The 16149-nt window shown below is 38.7% G+C and overlaps 1 protein-coding gene across 3 annotated transcripts in view; it reads right to left on the bottom strand.

Annotated features, from left to right (window-relative positions):
* ABCC9 (ATP binding cassette subfamily C member 9) overlaps positions 1-16149 on the bottom strand; it is a 160514-nt gene that overhangs the window by 119351 nt on the left and 25014 nt on the right. For all 3 annotated transcript variants that reach the window (XM_005680780.3, XM_005680781.3, XM_005680782.3), the window contains exons 9-14: positions 15479-15631; positions 14851-15006; positions 14147-14281; positions 10517-10679; positions 4798-4838; positions 3736-3878 (exon numbers count right to left, since the gene is read on the bottom strand). In XM_005680780.3, the coding sequence (XP_005680837.1) occupies positions 3736-3878; positions 4798-4838; positions 10517-10679; positions 14147-14281; positions 14851-15006; positions 15479-15631 (791 nt within the window). The remainder of the gene's footprint in view (positions 1-3735; positions 3879-4797; positions 4839-10516; positions 10680-14146; positions 14282-14850; positions 15007-15478; positions 15632-16149) is intronic.

Here is a 16149-nt window from a genome sequence, read left to right as displayed (position 1 = left end):
GTGATGTCATCTGTGTATCTGAGGTTATTGATATTTCTCCCAGCAATCTTGATTCCAACTTGTGTTTCCTCCAGCCCAGCATTTCTCAAGATGTACTCTGCATATAAGTTAAATAAGCAGGGTGACAATATACAGCCTTGACGTACTCCTTTCCCTATTTAGAACCACTCTGTTGTTCTGTGTCCAGTTCTAACTGCTTCCCAACCTGCATACAGATTTCTCAAGAGGCAGGTCAGGTGGTCTGGTATTCCCATCTCTTTCAGAACTTTCCACAGTTTATTGTGATCCACACGTCAAAGGCTTCGGCATAGTCAACAAAGCAGAAATAGATGTTTTTCTGGAACTCTCTTGCTTTTTCGATGATCCAGGGGATGTTGGCAATTTGATCTCTGGTTCCTCTGCCTTTTCTAAATCCAGCTTGAATATCTGGAAGTTCATGGTTCACATACTTTTGAAACCTGGCTTGGAGAATTTTGAGCATTACTTTGATAGTGTGTGAGATGGGTACAATTGTGTGGTAGTTTGAGCATTCTTTGGCATTGCCTTTCTTAGGGATTGGAATGAAAACTGACCTTTGCCAGTCCTGTGGCCACTGCTGAGTTTTCCAAATTTGCTGGCATATTGAGTGCAGCACTGTTACAGCATCATCTTTTAGGATTTGAAAGAGCTCAACTGGAATTCCATCACCTCCACTTGCTTTGTTTGTAGTGATGCTTCCTAAGGCCCACTTGACTTCGCATTCCAGATGTCTGGCTCTAGGTGAGTGATCATACCATCGTGTTTATCTGAGTTGTGAAGATCTTTTTTCTATAGTTCTGTGTATTCTTGCCACCTCTTCTTAATATCTTCTGCTTCTGTTACATCCATACCATTTCTGTCCTTTATTGTGCCCATCTTTGCATGAAATGTTCCCTTGGTATCTCTAATTTTCTTGAAGAGATCTCTAGTCTTTCCCATTCTATTGTTTTCCTCTATTTCTTTGCACTGATCACTGAAGAAGGCTTTCTTATCTCTCCTTGCTATTCTTTGGAACTCTCCATTCAAATGGGTGTATCTTTCCTTTCTCCCTTGCCTTTAGCTTCTCTTCTTCTCTCAGCTATTTGTAAGGCCTCCTCAGACAACCCTTTTGCATTTCATTTTCTTGGAGACGGTCTTGATCCCTGCCTCCTGTACAATGTCACGAACCTCCATCCATAGTTCTTCAGACACTCTGTCTATCAGATCTAATTCCTTGAATCTTTTTTTCACTTCCACTGTATAATTGCAAGGGATTTGATTTAGATCATACCTGAATGGTCTAGTGGTTTTCCCTACTTTCTTCAATGTAAGTCTGGATTTGGCAATAAGGAGTTCATGATCTGAGCCACAGTCAGCTCCCAGGCTTGATTTTGCTGACTGTATAGAGCTTCTCCATCTTTGGCTGCAAAGACTATAATCAATCTGATTTTGGTATTGTCCATCTGGTGATGTCCAAGGGTAGTCTTCTCTTGTGTTGTTGGAAGAGGGTGTTTGCTATGACCAGTGCGTTTTCTTGGCAAAACTCTGTTAGCCTTTGCCCTGCTTCATTCTTTACTCCAAGGCCAAATTTGCCTGTTACTCCAGGTATTTCTTGACTTCCTACTTTTGCAGTCTAGTCCCCTATAATGAAAAGGACATCTTTTCTGTGTTTAGTTTTAGAAAGTCTTGTAGGTCTTCATAGAACTGTTCAAGTTCAGCTTCTTCAGCATTACTGGTTGGGGCATAGACTTTGATTGCTGTGATATTGAATGGCTTGCCTTGGAAACAGAGATCGTTCTGTCATTTTTGAGATTGCTAAGGACTGCATTTTGGACTCTTTTGTTGACTACGATGGCTACTCCATTTTCTAAGGGATTCTTGCTCACAGTAGTAGATATAATGGTCATCTTAGTTAAATTCACCCTTCTACCCACGCAGTTGACCTGGGTTCATTTCCTGGACAACGCAGTGAGCTAACCTTTGGGGCTTCCTAGTGGCTCAGATGGTAAAAGAATCTGTCTGCAATACAGGAGACCTGGGTCAATCCCTGGGTCAGGAAGATTCCCTGGAGAAGGAATGGCTATCTACTCCAGTATTCTTACCTGGAGCATTCCATGAACAGTATGGACAGAGGAGTCTGGCAGGTCCATGGGGTCACAAAGAGTCAGACACGGCTGAGCAACTAACACAAGTTATACACATCATAATGATATTTTGTATTAAGTCATGAAGTCACCATATACTATTGCCTAAAACTGGAGCTTCTTTTATTTTGAATATTAAATACCAGTTTTTTCAATAATGCATAAACATTGGGAAAGTTACCTCATTTTTAAAGGTCTTATGATAGATGCTCCACGTTACTAGCAATGGCAACACTACACTTAGTAGAGTTAAGGCTTCAATTTTCCAGTTTTCTTTCTGTATTGCAACATCTTGGTTTTTTTTTTTTTTTCCAAACGCCAGATATAAATATGATAAATACTGTTTATGAAACATGCTGAGGTTTTATAAGGTTTATAAAACTTCATAGCAAAAAGCAAAATACTATCTTAAGAATACCTATCAAAGATAGTAGACTAAAGCACAAATGGTGCAGTATAATATAGTTTTCTAACATATGTATTATATAATACAAGTCAAAATAGTGGGGAAATGATTACTATCAGATCACATCTTTTTATAGCTGTGTACTATGGGACATTGTGAGTCGAAGGTGAGGTCCACACTGATTAGAAACACTATAAAAATATACTTAAAGTGAACAAAACACTGCACTCAGTTCTGCAAAGTCTTCCCATTTGCAGAGACTGTGAGTCTGGAATTTTATTTATTTTTTCTTTGCCAAACTAAACTAAAATAAAACAGAAAATATGTGTTGATGTGAACATTATCACTGTCGGTAAAAATATAAACTGGCCCAGCTTTGCTGGAAAACATTATGGCTATCCTCATTAAAAAAATCTTAAAAACTTGTTACACCTTTTGACCTATATCTCCTTTAATGGAAAACCACATGGCCATACTCATTAAGGGCCTTAAGAAGATGCACACTTATCAGAATGAATGTTGACACTTCCAGAAATCGGACTTTAGAAAATAATCAGAGAAAAGTTTGAAGATAAAGAGATGCTTCTCTCAGACATTATTTATGTTAGGGTGAAAACAGAAATATTCTAAATGTCCAATAAAGAGGTAGCCGTTAGGTAAATTCAAATACTTCCAAACAATGGAATATCATGTAGCCAGTAAATATCATGCATATGGTCTTAATGAGGGAAAAAATAACCAAAAAATTCAAAATTTTTATTTTAGAATAATTATTTTTACATGAAATAAGGGACTGAAAGGTCTCATAGCAAAGTTTTAACAAGTTATCTCTGATACCAAGTGATCTCTGGGCACTGATTAAGATGTTCTTTTTATACATTTTCTAACTTACTATCATGAGCATGTGGGCTTTCAAGGTGTTGCTAGTGGTAAAGAACCTGCCTACTAATGCAGGAGACGTAAGAGATGCAGGTTCAATCCCTGGATCAGGAAGATTCCCTGGAGGAAAGCATGGCAACCCACTTCAGTATTCTTGCCCAGTAAATCCTGTGGTCAAAGGAGCCTGCTGGGCTACAGTCTGTGGGGTCGCAAAGAGTTGGACACAACAGAAATGCCTAAACCAGTCCCAACATGAGCAAGTAGTATTTCTATAATCAAGCAAAAAACACCAGACATTCCAGCACATACCTGACGATGGCTTTGACTGCAAACCTGACCACGGTGGAGAGCAGGAAGAGAGGGGTGACCAGGATGTGGAAGAGTGACAGCGAAGCAAAGGCCTCTGCAGGTTTGAGGTTGTTCCCGCTGGCATATGCGTGGGTCACAAACGTCTGTGCAAAGAAAGGGTTTTAGAGAAAGCTGGAGAAAGTTTCACAAATACTTACATTAAATTTTATAAACCGAACACCATCTTCTATGCCAGCATGCCCACTGCAACTCTGAAAAATACTATTACTTCATCCAAATTACTCCCTAAGAAAAACAACACATGAGTACTTAAGCACTAAAATACTAGAGAACTTAATGGTCTACAGTAGGTCTAGCAGTAAACTTGTGAAAAGGGAAAAACAGATTCTAAAGATCTGAAAACTGACTTCTGTCAAATTACTGCAAAGGGGGAATAACTATGAGAGAATCCAGAGTTCTTAACACCTAGTCAGGCTCTTTCCAACCGGTACTAAACTTTTTGAGAAAGAAAAAAGAAAATTCCATTGTTTGGGGGTCCCTATTGTGGCTCTTTCTTAAAATCGCCAACACTGGTATCCAAGTCAAACTTACATTTCTAAATGTAATACCAGTTCCTGGGTTTGTCCTTTTCTTTTGAAATGTCATCATTTAACATTTTTGGGTTGTTGATCTAGTACTATCCTGTTGTAAGAGTGTCCGGGAACCAGGTCATGGATGTTAGAACAGTAAGTTCTCAGCCTCTGTTAATTTTTCTCTCTGGGCACATTTGGCAGTATCTGGGGATATTTTTGATGGTACTAATGACATTTAACAAATGGAAGCCAGAGACGCTGCTAGACATCCTAATGCAGAGCACACAAAGAATTAATTATTGAGCCCAAAGTTCCACAGTGCCATGGATGAGAAACCCCAGATTAGAACCATCACAGTGGAGACAGCAAAGAGAAAACTGGAGACAGCCAAAAGGTGGTAATACATGTTGTCACCCACACATGCTTATTCCTAAGTCATTTCTAAACACTGATTTGGTTCCATTTCTAAAGGTAAGAAAACACGTCTTACAGCAAGAACAGCTGCTATGGGAATTGCCGCGTTCATGAAGACTGTGGAAAGAAAGCAAAGACATTAGCGTCATTGAGCTGTGAAACCTCTTCAGGAACTTTAATTATTCATTATTATTTTAACTTTCCTTGAAGACATCAAGGACTGAGTGCATTAAATAACATTTTGTCTTTGAGTCCACAAACATTTCCCAGTTGGTATTTCTTGGTTCACAGTTGTGAACTCCCACACATGAGTCTTAACCAGAAAATGTTCTAGTTTATTGAAAAATTATTTTTGAGCATCGATTTCTTTTTTTGGCAGAGCCACACAGCAAGTTGGATCTTAGTTCCCCAGCAAGGAACCCCTTGCATTGGAATGCATTGCAAGTGTGGAGTCTTAAGCACTGGACCACCAGGGAAGTCCCCCCAAGTTATATTTTTATGAAACATTACAAACAGCAAAATTTAAATAAAATAATCCTGTAATGACTTAAGTTATTAGAACTTAACAAATACACATTCTTCAGCGTATTTACAGTCTACATTTTTTTCCCACTAAACTAACTTAAAAATATGAAAACTGGGATATTACACAAATAAACGGGGCTTCCCTGGTGGTTCAGATGGTGAAGAATCGGCCTCTAATGCAGGAGACCTGGGTTTGATTCCTGGGTCAGGAAGATCCCTTGAAGAAGGGAATGGCAATCCACTCCAGTGTTCTTGTCTGGAGAATCCCATGGACAGAGAAGCCTGGTGAGCTGCAGTCCATGAGTTTGCAAAGAGACACAACTGAGCGGTTAACACTTTCATTTTCACACAAAAAAAGCAAGAATTTGACATTATGTGAAAAATCTCCTTCCCGAAGTGATATTGATTTTCACTTAGAGACCTTTTGTTTGATAAAATAACTCCATATCCTAGGCCCTCTGCTTGTTTAAATCTCTCTCCAGGACTATACTGCATTATCATTTGATAAGTACGATACACAGAACTGAAATAAGAAAAACTCAGATTTAGGCTAAAATACTTGCATTTGGAAGTAATAGGAGAAAAAAATCAAAAGCCAAGTTGATGATTTGTAGTTATTTTGTCATAAAACATATAGTTTTAGACAGAGGACCAAAAAGCAACTGCATTGTTGGTAACAGAGCCAGGCAACAGCAGAGTAAGAACTAGAATCTAATTTTCTCAACACTCAGAAGAGTCCATCTATACAGAGTAAAGTCAGAAAAAGAAAAACAAATATAGTATATTAATGCAGATATGTGGAATCTAGAAAAATGGTATAGAAGACTTAATTTGCAAACCAGAAAAAGAGACACAGACGTAGAGAACAAATGTATAGATACCAAGGGGGAAAGGTGTGGGGTGGGAGGAACTGGGAAATTGGGACTGATACATATACGCTACTGATACTGTGTGTAAAATAGATAATTAACAAGAACCTCTAGTGTAGCACAGGGAACTTGACTTCATGTACCCTGGTGTCCTAAACAGGAGGGAAACCCAAAAAGGAGGGGACATAGGTATGTATACATGGCTGACTGTACAGTGGAAACTGACACAGCACTGTAAAGCAACTACACTCCAATGAAAATTGATTAATAAAAAAGAGAATCCATCCAAAGTCACCACCAGCTCTCATGATCTGCTTTCACGAACTGTCCTTACCACCATGTACGGACTCAGCCTGTGCTTTTAAAGGTCCAGAAGAGGCTTAGCTACCAAATCTGAATTCTTGTACGGTACCAGCAATCCAAACACAGCTCTGAGAGTCATAATAGTCCAGACGAAGAGCCGTGTTTCCATCATCTTTCTCTGGCTAGTGTTACCTTATTTTTTTCTAAGTGTATTTCTTTCTTTTCCTCCATATCATTATTTGTAACTCATTCTGCTGCTGCTGCTAAGTTGCTTCAGTCGTGTCTGACTCTGCGTGACCCCATAGATGGCAGCCCACCAGGATCCTCCATCCCTGGGATTCTCCAGGCAAGAATACTGGAGAGGGTGGCCATTCCCTTCTCCAATAACTCATTCTAAATATCTTTAAATAAGTAATCTCTTGATAAGGAAGAGCAAGAACAGCTGCTGTTTTATTAAAAACTACTTATCTGGCACTCTGCACCCAATGCAGGAAGCGGGACCATTTCTACCTCAGCATAAAGATGAGAATGAGACGCACGAGGTCACACAGCTGGGCTTCTCAGACCGTGCTCACCACCACTTTGCTCTGCCACTACCCAGCAGCTCACATTACTCACACATGATAGGAGCACCTTCATGTGCATTCTCCTATTTAATGATTACAACTACCCCCGTGCAATAAAGAAAACAGCAAGGATGAGTAACAGGCAAGGTTCTAAACTAAGAGATGACACAACTTGGATTAAAACCCACACTTTTCTGGTCAAAAGCTTCATGTTCTTCCCACTCCTTCATGTAAAACTCTATCAAAGTGAAGAGAGAAAAAATAAAAGTGTCGTTCATTCTTTTTTCTGCCAATAAATTAAATCCATAAACAGCACATATCCGTTTGGAAGTGGAGATTAGGAAATGATTCAACAGAATTTCTTTTGCCCCCAGATATCATCTCCAGTGGCAAGAACATTGATTCATAGAGATGGATCTTCTGTTCTATTAGCATTTGTCCCATTTAACTTTATTTTTCAATATTTTCCAGTACCATGGATTGAGCATTTTTATGTACATTATCTTACTTAATTCCCCCAGGTATGCTTAATACAGCCCAACTTCCTGATGAGGAAACCAAGATGCCACCAAACGCTGACCAAGGTTGCAGAGTGGATAAGGCACTGAGGCAGGATTTCATTTCAGGTCATCCTGCACTCCAAGACCCAACAATAACCACTATGTTGTATGCCTGACATTTTCCTTTCATTTTTTTTCTTATGGTTTTCTGCAAATACCACTTACAAAATATTTTTAACAGTTACAGAACAGTGCCATATTCACTGTTTCATTTGATTCTCACACTAGACCTGTGAGAAGGCATCCTCTCCCTCTTTTTTTTTTTAAAGATTTTTTGATGTGAACCATCTTTGAAGAATTTTACTGAATTTGTTAGAACACTGCTTCTGTTTTATGTTTTGGTGTTTTGGCTGCGAGGCATGTAGGATCTTAGCTCCCTGACCAGGGGCTGAACCTGCACCCTCTGCATTGGAAGGTGAAGTCTTAAAACACTGGACCATCAGGAAAGTCCCGAGAAAGGCATTATTTTTGTTATACCAATTTTTGGAGGAGGAACCTGAGGGAGTGAGGTTACTGAACACTAGCCCACTTGCCAGGTGCTTTATACACAATGAGTACAAAGCCCTTGACATACTGCCTGGAATACAGTCAACCAACAAGTCAGTCAACATCTGCAGCATTCTTTAATCTATTATCATCTTTACCACAATGCTACATGATAGAGATTTTTATCATCCAATGTTACGGATGAAAAAATTGAGGCTTGGAGAACAGAAGTAGTGATTTGGTCAAAGCCAACCTGCTATGAAGTGGCAGAGGTGAGATTTACAGCCAGTTGTATTCAACTCACATAGTGGAAGCGCTTCCCTCCCACCAACACTCTTAAGTAATCAAATGATAAAACTTGGACATGGTGTAAGTGGAACTTCACATCATTGCATCAAGAATTCCTGCTGCGTATAATCATAAAAATGTGACTATGCTCTTTGATCTTCATGATTTCTTTGCTTTCTGTTTCTAGAATGGTCTCCTCTGTCCTCTCCTCCTTTGTCTCTGCCTTTTAAGAGCTAACTCAAATCTTATGTAACTGGGTTGAGTTCAACAACCCACCTCTATTATTTAGCTGCTGAATGATCTGGGGAAATTCAAGTTATTTAAGCTCTAACCTCAATCTTCTAATTTGCAAAATGAAGTTAATAATGGAATCAAGATCACTGGGCTGCTGTGAGGACTAATTAGGATGAAAAATGTAAAGTCACTTATGGCAAAATTGGCTGAGTATCTCAAAATGTTTTTGTTATTATTATCATAATTACTATTACTATCATCATCACCATTTCTGGCCACATCCATTTACCCCATGAGAACTTTAGTATGCTGCAGACAGCAATAGATTTTAGGAGCCAGCAGCCTACAGTTCTATCATATAAGCAAGTAGATATCAATCATTTCATCTTCTAGCATTTTGACACTGTATGAGTCGTGGTGCAGAGCTGGAATATAAATCTTCTTCTCGTTTCCTTTCTAATGTATCCAGCACTAGGGCTAAAATAAATGAGCTATATAAACCAAACACTTTCCTTATATCCATTTCACAAAAGAAGTGTTTATAATATCTAAGGACTCAAGTAGTTCAGAATTCAAGAGGAAACCATCTATAAATCTCCAAACTTAAAGTTGTTGAAAATCTTGAGAACAATAGAAACGAGCAAAACTGACATACAAACTAAATCAAACATTGGTGGGAGTAGTTTGGCTAAGTTCATAAGAATTCTGCTAATATGAACTCACTCTTCTTACAAGTACTCAGTGTCACCCTTTGAGGAAAACAACAACAATATTTTTGAAACAATCATGTTTTTAAAATTAGAGTTGTGGAGGAAAAGCTTTGTATTTAAAAAGTCTTCAGCATGTACTGGAAAAAGAGGGTTTTATATAAATGTAGTTTGGCTTTTTTTTCACCTGGAAATGTTGACTTTTTTCCTCCTCAGTTTCCAAAACTGGCATTTCAAGTGTAATCTTCAAGGAAATATAATATCATAAGCTCCCCAAGAGACAAGGAAGACAACCGCAGATAATTTTTAAGGAGGTTAGGGGATAAGATCAATAGTAATATAGCCAAATCAATTTATTTATTTATATTTTTACAATGGATATTTTTAAATTTACATTTTTAAAAAATTGGAGGATAATTGCTTTACAATACTGTGTTGGTTTCTGCCATATAGCAACATGAATCGTCCATATGTATACATATGCCCCCTCCCTCTTGAACCACCCTCCCACCTTCCACCTTCCTCTAGAGTGACGATCTCACTCCTCTAGATTGTCACAAAGTACTGGATTTGAGCTCCTTGTGTCATACGGCAAATTTCCACCGCCACCTAAGTTTACATACGGTAATGCATATGTTTCAATGCTATCCTCTCAATTCATTCCACCCTCTCCTTCCTCCTCCTGGGTCTGCAAGTCTATTCTCCATAAGCAAATTTTTACTGAAAACCCACTATGCATCCCAACTGCAACTGAAACGAGGGTTTCAACGATCAGACCATCCCCAGTTTACAGATGAAGAAACCAAGGATTTCAGACGTCAAGTAACACGGCAAAGATACAAACTTGCAAGGAATCAAATTCAGTTCTACTTGACTTTAAGCTTATTCTGACTTTGCTCTTTAATTTAAATTTAAATAGGAACTTCCCTGGCTGTCCAATCACTAAGACTTTGCCTTTCAATGCAGAAGATGTGGGTTTGATCCCTGGTCTGGGAGCTAATATCCCACATGTCTCACAGCCAAAAAACCAAAATGTAAAATAGAAGCTATACTGTAACAAATTCAAAAAGACTTTAAAAATGGTCCACATCAAAAAAAAAATTAAATTTAAATAAACTTGTTTAGCTACTGGCTACAGGACCTCACAAACAGAGAAAATAAATGTACTTCCTCTGATGTCTAAAATGTCTCAATGATTGTAAGTTACACCGAATAGACCACATGTTTTTGGTGATCCTCAGAGCGATAGCAACTTACTGGAGAGTGATGTATAAAGAGCAAAAGTTTTGAGACTGGAGAGTTCTTTCATTCTTGTCTCTTCCACACTCTTGCAAAAGATGTGCTCCCAGGCGTACAGCTTTAGAAGTTTGATGCCTTTCAGTATTTCATTTGTTTTCTTCAGTCTCTCAGTGGAATAATCCTATAAAAGGAAGAAATAAAAAACAATGCAAGCTGCATCCAAGTGAATCAGAGAGGCAAGGCCATTACTGGATACGGATTGAGAAGAACTTGATTTCTGCCTGGTTTGGCCTCTAATGATGGCTGTGAGATTCCTAGGAGAAATAGTGAAACTCTCTGTGCTCTGCCTCCAATGTGAAAATGAAGAGTTGAGTGAGACAGCCTCCAATTTCTTTCCACCTAAAAACTGTTCATGCCTCTTTTGCTTTGGTTTAAATAAAAGCAGTGTCTGAAGTTTCATACGATTTCCTTGAATGATGTTTGCAGAAAACACATACAGACATGTAAGGAGTTGATAAAGAGACTTCCAAGGGTGCCTTCTCGTACCTAAATCAATTCTCCCCTCAGCTCCATTACTCATGCTTAGGAGATGAAAAACAATGAATGTAAAAAAAGTTAGGTCACTATTGATTTGGGAATGTGAGTGTACACTGTTGCGTGTATTCGCAGTGAGTCTTCATAAAACACTTAGTGAAACCAAGCCTATAATCTTTAACTTCAAGAGATTCCTACCTCCTTCTTCATAAGCTCTGTCACAGAGCCTAAATTAGATTTTGTTGTTATTGTGTTGTGTTAGTTGCTCAGTTGTGTCCAATTCTTTGCAACCCCATGGACTGTAGCCCACCAGGCTCCTCTGTCCCAGGGATTCTCCGAGCAAGACTACCGGAATGGGTTGCCATTCCCTTTTCCAGGGGATCTTCCCAACCCAGGGATCAGACCTGGTCTCACATATTGCTAAACTGGATTTACTGATTGCTAATGACACCACCCTTATGGCAGAAAGTGAAGAGGAACTAAAAAGCCTCTTGATGAAAGTGAAAGAGCAGAGTGAAAAAGTTGGCTTAAAGCTCAACATTCAGAAAACGAAGATCAAGGCATCTGGTCCCATCACTTCATGGGAAATAGATGGGGAAACAGTGGAAACAGTGTCAGACTTTATTTTGGGGGGCTCCAAAATCACTGCAGATGGTGACTGCAGCCATGAAATTAAAAGATCCTTACTCCTTGGAAGAAGACTTATGACCAACCTAGATAGCATATTGAAAAGCAGAGACGTTACTTTGCCGACTAAGGTCCGTCTAGTCAAGGCTATGGTTTTTCCAGCAGTCATGTATGGCTGTGAGAGTTTGACTGTGAAGAAGGCTGAGTGCTGAAGAATTGATGCTTTTGTACTGTGGTGTTGGAGAAGACTCTTGAGAGTCCCTTGGACTGCAAGGAGATCCAACCAGTCCATTCTGAAGGAGATCAGCCCTGGGATTTCTTTGGAAGGAATGATGCTAAAGCTGAAACTCTAGTACTTTGGCCACCTCATGCGAAGAGTTGACTCATTGGAAAAGACTCTGATGCTGGGAGGGACTGGGGGCAGGAGGAGAAGGGGCCGACAGAGGATGAGATGGTTGGATGGCATCACTGACTCCATGGACGTGAATCTGAGTGAACTCTGGGAGTTGGTGATGGACAGGGAGGCCTGGCGTGCTGCGATTCATGGGGTCACAAAGAGTCGGACACAACTGAGCGACTGAACTGAACTGAACTGAACAACCTGGATTAACTGTAGAGAGATGGCTGATACAAAAGCCTCTCTTTAGTCAACTCTATCAGCTTCCTCCAAATTCTATTAGATTTACTAGGAAAGTACAGTATCATCTGTGAACTCTTAAAAGGAGCTGCAGAGTGGCAAAAGGTAGATAGGAAGAAGCAAAAGCAGCAAATGATCTGAGTTTTTTGAAGTACAGTTGAGTTTTAGTATTGTGTTAATTACTGCCATACAACAAAGTGACTCAATTATATACACACACATATACATACATACACATTCTTTTTTAAATGTTCTTCTCCATTATGGTTTATCATAGGATATTGAATACAGTTCCCTGTGCGATACAGGAGGACCTTGTTGCTTATCCGTTTTGTATATAAAACCTTGTATCTGCTGACCGCAGCCTCCCACTCCATCTCTTTCCCAAGCCCTTCCCTTTGCGAACCACCTGTGTTCTCTGTGTCCCTGATTCTGTTTCTGTTTCATAGATAGGTTCATTTGTGTCATATTTCGGATTCCACACATTAGTGTTGTCATATAATATTTTTCTGTCTCTTTTTGACTTACTTCATTTAGTATGATGATAATCTCGTCACATCCCTCTTGCTGCAAATGGCATTAGCAAATGATCTGATTTTATTCATCTTTTTGTCTCTTGAGGTTCTTAACTGCCTATCCATGATTGCTGGTGAGTGAATGACTATAGTATGAATGGCAAAATGAGAATCAGATGTTAGATTGTCATGTCCCCTCTTTGAGTCTCTCTTCCACACCTTTCTGTATTCATGTCCTAGAGTAACGAGGAAACTCACCAGAAGCAGCAGAAAAAACAAGTGATAAAAACCATTTGCATGACAAGGGACTTGCTTGTCACAGTGGAAACACCAGGTTGGAAAACGGTTCACCAGTGGCAGCATCTCTACATTTCATGCCTGATTTGTAGACAAACTGGCTCATATTTAATCAAACTTTGTTTCTAAACATGATGTCAATAATTTTATTATTGGCAAATACTTTTTTAAAAGAAGCCAATTCTTGCTCAAATAAAATGATTTCATGGCAAACTGAAGCCAGAGTGTGTGTGTGTGTGTGTGTGTGTGTGTGTGTGTGTGTGCTCAGTTGTGTCCAACTCTTTGCGACCTCATGGACTGCAGCCCACCAGGCTCCTCTGTCCATGGAATTTTCCAGGCAAGAACACTGGAGTGGGTTGCCATTTCCTACTCCAGGGGATCTTCCTGACCCAGAGATCACCTTTTGCATCTCCTGCATTGGCAGGCAGATTCTTTACCACTGTGCCACCTGGGAAGCCCAACTGAAGCCAGAAAGGGTCAATAACTGAGCTTTTCCCTATGTGCCAGGTTGACCGTAAACATACTCAGGCAGAGCAGCTGCTACTGAAACATTTCAGTGTAACTCCATAGCTCATCACGTGGTCTGACTCAACCCTCAGAACATTTAATCTCAGAAGCACTAAGTCTGACCCTTTATTTATTCCTTGATCCATTTGTCCCACGTCAATAATTGACATCCAATATATATGTATTCAAATGCACAAGTAAGTGTATTCTGTAGTATATGCTAAGTGTAAGTAAGTGATCTACAAGAGCTAAAGCCTCATCATCACATCATGACTTGTAAAAACATCAGGCTTTGTGGTGGTATTTAGCGTTTAAGGTCATTAAATCTTAGATGTCAAATCCACTTTTAAAAACTGTTGTGCAACCCAGAAAATGCACATTCACTGCCCAAGAACGGAAAAGAAATATTGGTATTTCTGTTCAATATAATGATTTCCAAAGAACCCTGAGTGGTATTAATTTCCTATATATTTAAAAATGAAACCACATTACTAGATTTTCCTAATAAGGTTTCCAAGAGACGTTACTTACAAGAGTGCTCTTCTGAGCTTCTGCCAACTTTGTAGCAATGAAGTATTGAATTGGCGCGAGGAGCACAATGACTGCAGCACCAACCAAAGCGCTGGACCCAAGCAAATTGTAGAGCAGGATCACTCCCATGATGATCTAAAGGGAAACACAAGGCGAGGGCTGAAAGAGCAGGCATGTGGGGACCCCTGCATAAAAGGACATATGTTTTAGTGAAATTGTAGTAGTTCTTAATTATTAAGTTTAAAAATTTGAGCACGCTCTGGGAGACAGTGAAGGACAGGGGAGCCTGGTGTGCTGCCGTCCATGGGGTCGCCAAGAGTTGGACACGACTTAGCAACTGAACAACTATTAAGTTTGTTTGGAAGTCAACTCAGCTGTGACTGTAGGATTTCACGATGATTTATCTGGGGAAGGCTAAGTAGTAGGAATTTATTTTTAGCAACATGATGTGTACAACTGGTGTCGAACCGATTTACTACATGAAGTTGCAGAGGGGTCCCAAGACGCTTTTGACCAGAAACAGTCATCAAACTTTTAAAAGGACACAAACTTTTTCTGGAAAACGTTGTCATCCACCATAAATCAGCATTCCTTATTTTCTTGGAATTACATTAGCTTTTCAAATGAAAAAGCAAACGAATTTAAAAACTGATAATTTCTCATTATTTCCTCAGCAAATAAGAATCTTACTCATATTGATCTACCTGAACAGGCATGGCCCATAGATTGGGACACAGGAACAAGAACCACATGAGCTGATTGGTTTCAATGGCGACCAAGTTATTGATTTGACCCAGGGTCATCTCACCCATGGATAAATTAGAAGTAGAAAGCCGAAGGATTTTATTATATATCATGGCCTGCAAAAAAGGGAAAAAAACATATTTGAAGTTCAAATTTAAAAAATCAACACCATGCTTATTTATTTGCATTAAAAATCTAAGATTTTTAAATTTTCTGAAAAAAAAGGAGAAAACCCTATAATGCCATCTTAAGTCAGCTATTATTTTTATTTCAGCATTGTTACTTTTAATCCTCAACTAAATACAAACTTATTTTTCCTGATGATATAATCTCAACATATATTCAAATTTAAACAGTAACAGAAGTAAATAAATGCAAGATTTCAAAATATGTTACTATATTATTAGAAGTATTTTTAATTCAGTGGGTTTATTAATTAACTTTATGGGTTTTTTTATTAGGTAGATCCTGAAAGTATTGATGTCATAATATCAAACTGAAAATGGAAGGAGAAAAACAAAACTGAATTCTCAACTATTCCTATCACTGAATGGTTTGTGGTCAGGATCCTTCAGAGCTTGTACGTACCAGCAAGGCTCCACGCAGGTTAATGCCAGTCTCAATGGTCACATAGTAGGAAGCCTGCAAAAATGTCCTTTGCAGAATAAGAGCCAAGAACAGAAGAACTGCTAGAACATAAGCATTTTCAAGAAATTCCTTTGATGAGAGGGTTTCTAAAGCCTTATCCCAAAACAAACAAACAAAAAGATGTAAATTAAAACTATTCATATACCAGCATACAGTTTGCATTTATCAAATAATGCATGGTTGCTTAATATAAAAATTCAATGTTTTTATAATATAGCAGTAGAATGAGTCAGAGCAAGGCGATTTTGGCTTTTCCTCATAATGTCAACAGATACAAACACAAACCAGTTGAACATGAAAAATTTCCAACGGATCATTAAGATTGTTGGAAATGCCTGATTGTAGAAAAAAAGGTACATTTAAATTTTTTAAAGTTAATACATTTTCTACAAAGATATAGTCTACCTTGGTTAACTGGAAAATATTAGTAGTAAACCAAGACAGAAGTTAGTTTACATTGTATGTAACTTAGAAGTAGAACCTACAACGTCAGCAAGACCAGTGGGACAAATATACAATTTCCATACCCTTATTAATTTAAAATAATAAAGTCTACACAGTTGACTTTCTGATCTTCATCTTAATTCATATAATGAAAACATAATTATAAA

Source organism: Capra hircus, chromosome 5 (assembly GCF_001704415.2).
Source record: "Capra hircus breed San Clemente chromosome 5, ASM170441v1, whole genome shotgun sequence".
In the NCBI taxonomy this organism is placed as follows: domain Eukaryota; kingdom Metazoa; phylum Chordata; class Mammalia; order Artiodactyla; family Bovidae; genus Capra; species Capra hircus.
Note: the sequence above shows the minus strand (reverse complement) of the source record. Positions and strands in the feature narration are given on the sequence as shown.